The 1,805-nt window shown below is 31.2% G+C and overlaps 1 protein-coding gene across 1 annotated transcript in view; it reads left to right on the top strand.

Moving 5' to 3' along the window:
- LOC109544266 (extensin) overlaps window positions 1-1,728 on the top strand; it is a gene marked incomplete in the record, with an annotated part of 19,437 nt that extends 17,709 nt beyond the window's left edge. The window contains 2 exon segments of the mRNA XM_048666110.1: window positions 1-106; window positions 693-1,728. Coding sequence (XP_048522067.1) covers window positions 1-106; window positions 693-869 — 283 coding nt within the window.
- Window positions 1,729-1,805: the final 77 nt, after the last annotated feature.

Raw genomic sequence — 1,805 nt, 5'->3', positions numbered from 1 at the left:
AAATGATGGCGATACTACAAATGGAGAGTATCGTGTTCAATTACCTGATGGAAGGACACAAGTTGTTAAATATGTTGCGAATTGGGCAACTGGATTTCATGCCAAGGTATTCCAACTAACTTTTTCTAAATAAATCTTTTTTATTTAAAACTAATTTATTCTCTTTTTGATATACTAAAGAAATGAGAAAAAACACCACCATCTGCCAAAGGATGGTATTATCTGCTTCATCTAACCATTTATTTTCTGTTGATCGACAGAGACAACAGTCCCAAAAATACATTATGATAATTTGCTTTCACTACGTTGRAAAAGTAGACTTGATTACTTTCTGTGCAAACATATTACACATTTTTTCAGCTTGAAATTGTCCTTAAGTGTTATTTGATTAGCATAAGTGTTCTTYACAAAATGTATGGCCCCACTTGAATTTAAATAACAATTCGACTCTAAGTCAATTMAGATTTTATTAGAATRCGCTGAAAATAAATTGCRAACAWACCGGAGCTTTAACTTCACCGTTGGCTCGTGTTATGAAATGAAAATCSACTTTTATTATTTATTAACCCYTAACATTTATAAACTTCCTTCTTTTAATTTTAATATTTCCTTACAGGAAAAATATTTTTAGTTCAATCGTCAACTTGTGTTAAATCCAAATTAACTGTTATTTTCGTACTTGTCTTTTTAAGATAAGTTATGAAGGACAACCAACTTATAATCCACAACCCCAACCTGGTGGTGGTTACCCAAGCCAGCGACCATCGGGACCCAGTTTTCCTTCAGGACCAGCACCTAGACCGAATATTCCTTCACCGCCCCCGAGTCCTGGACAAAAGTACACTCCGGATGGAGGATATAAGTATTAGTGGTGCAACGGAACAAGGATAGGTTTTTAAAAGACTTGTAAATAAAATACTCATCTAGTTAGTTGGCAATCATACCATATGCAGACAAAAACATTTGTAAAGCGGTTTCGTAAATAGGAAAACGAACGATTACTTGATAAGAAAAGTCCGCTCTAATTATATCAAGGCGAGGAAAAACTTTTTATTTTAATTATTATCGGCGCTAGAATATATTTGGGGTACACATTTTATGAAAAATGTTGGAATTTTTTCAATTTGCTTTAAGTTTTCCATAAATCTTTAGTATAAGTTGGCATAATCTTGTGTATAATTCAAAATGCATAAAAGCACTGTTATGACAATTATGGTTTTTTATAGGCCTGGGACGAACTTTTCAAATGTTACCTAATACAACATATAAATAACATAAAAATATACTAACATACTCTAAAAAAGTATGACCCTTTCTTAACTGCTTCTAAATACTGCCAAAAGTGTATCTATACTCTTATGTGATTATTTTTTTGTTATTTTAGCTTCTAATATCATATGTCTAAGCAAAATTGGTTCCTTAAATTAACTTTTTTTAAACGCGAGTATTTCGGAAATTTGGCGTCTCTAAACATATGTACTTTTGAACATTTCTCTCAGTATTCGTATCTAAATCCTGCGTATTATATCTTGTTCTTAGGTCCGAATAATGTTCAATTCATTAGCAACCAATAGGTAATTTTTTATATTTTTACCTGTCCAATGTGAACAGATTCAAAAAAATATGTCAAATCTGTATTATTTACGCACTTATAATATAACAACTTTTAGTGTAGATTTTTTGTGTAATATACAAAATATGTATATGAATAAAGGTATTTTTGTAGAATTGAGTTATATTTGATGGTCCATTTTTTGCACATTATGTTATTGAAACATGGGCTTTGTGATTCGGGTCTGCAAACC

This window comes from Dendroctonus ponderosae, unplaced genomic scaffold (assembly GCF_020466585.1).
Source record: "Dendroctonus ponderosae isolate FM_Combo_2020 unplaced genomic scaffold, Dpon_F_20191213v2 Dpon_F_20191213_4, whole genome shotgun sequence".
NCBI classification, from domain to species: domain Eukaryota; kingdom Metazoa; phylum Arthropoda; class Insecta; order Coleoptera; family Curculionidae; genus Dendroctonus; species Dendroctonus ponderosae.
This window is presented reverse-complemented; position numbering and strand designations above follow the sequence as displayed.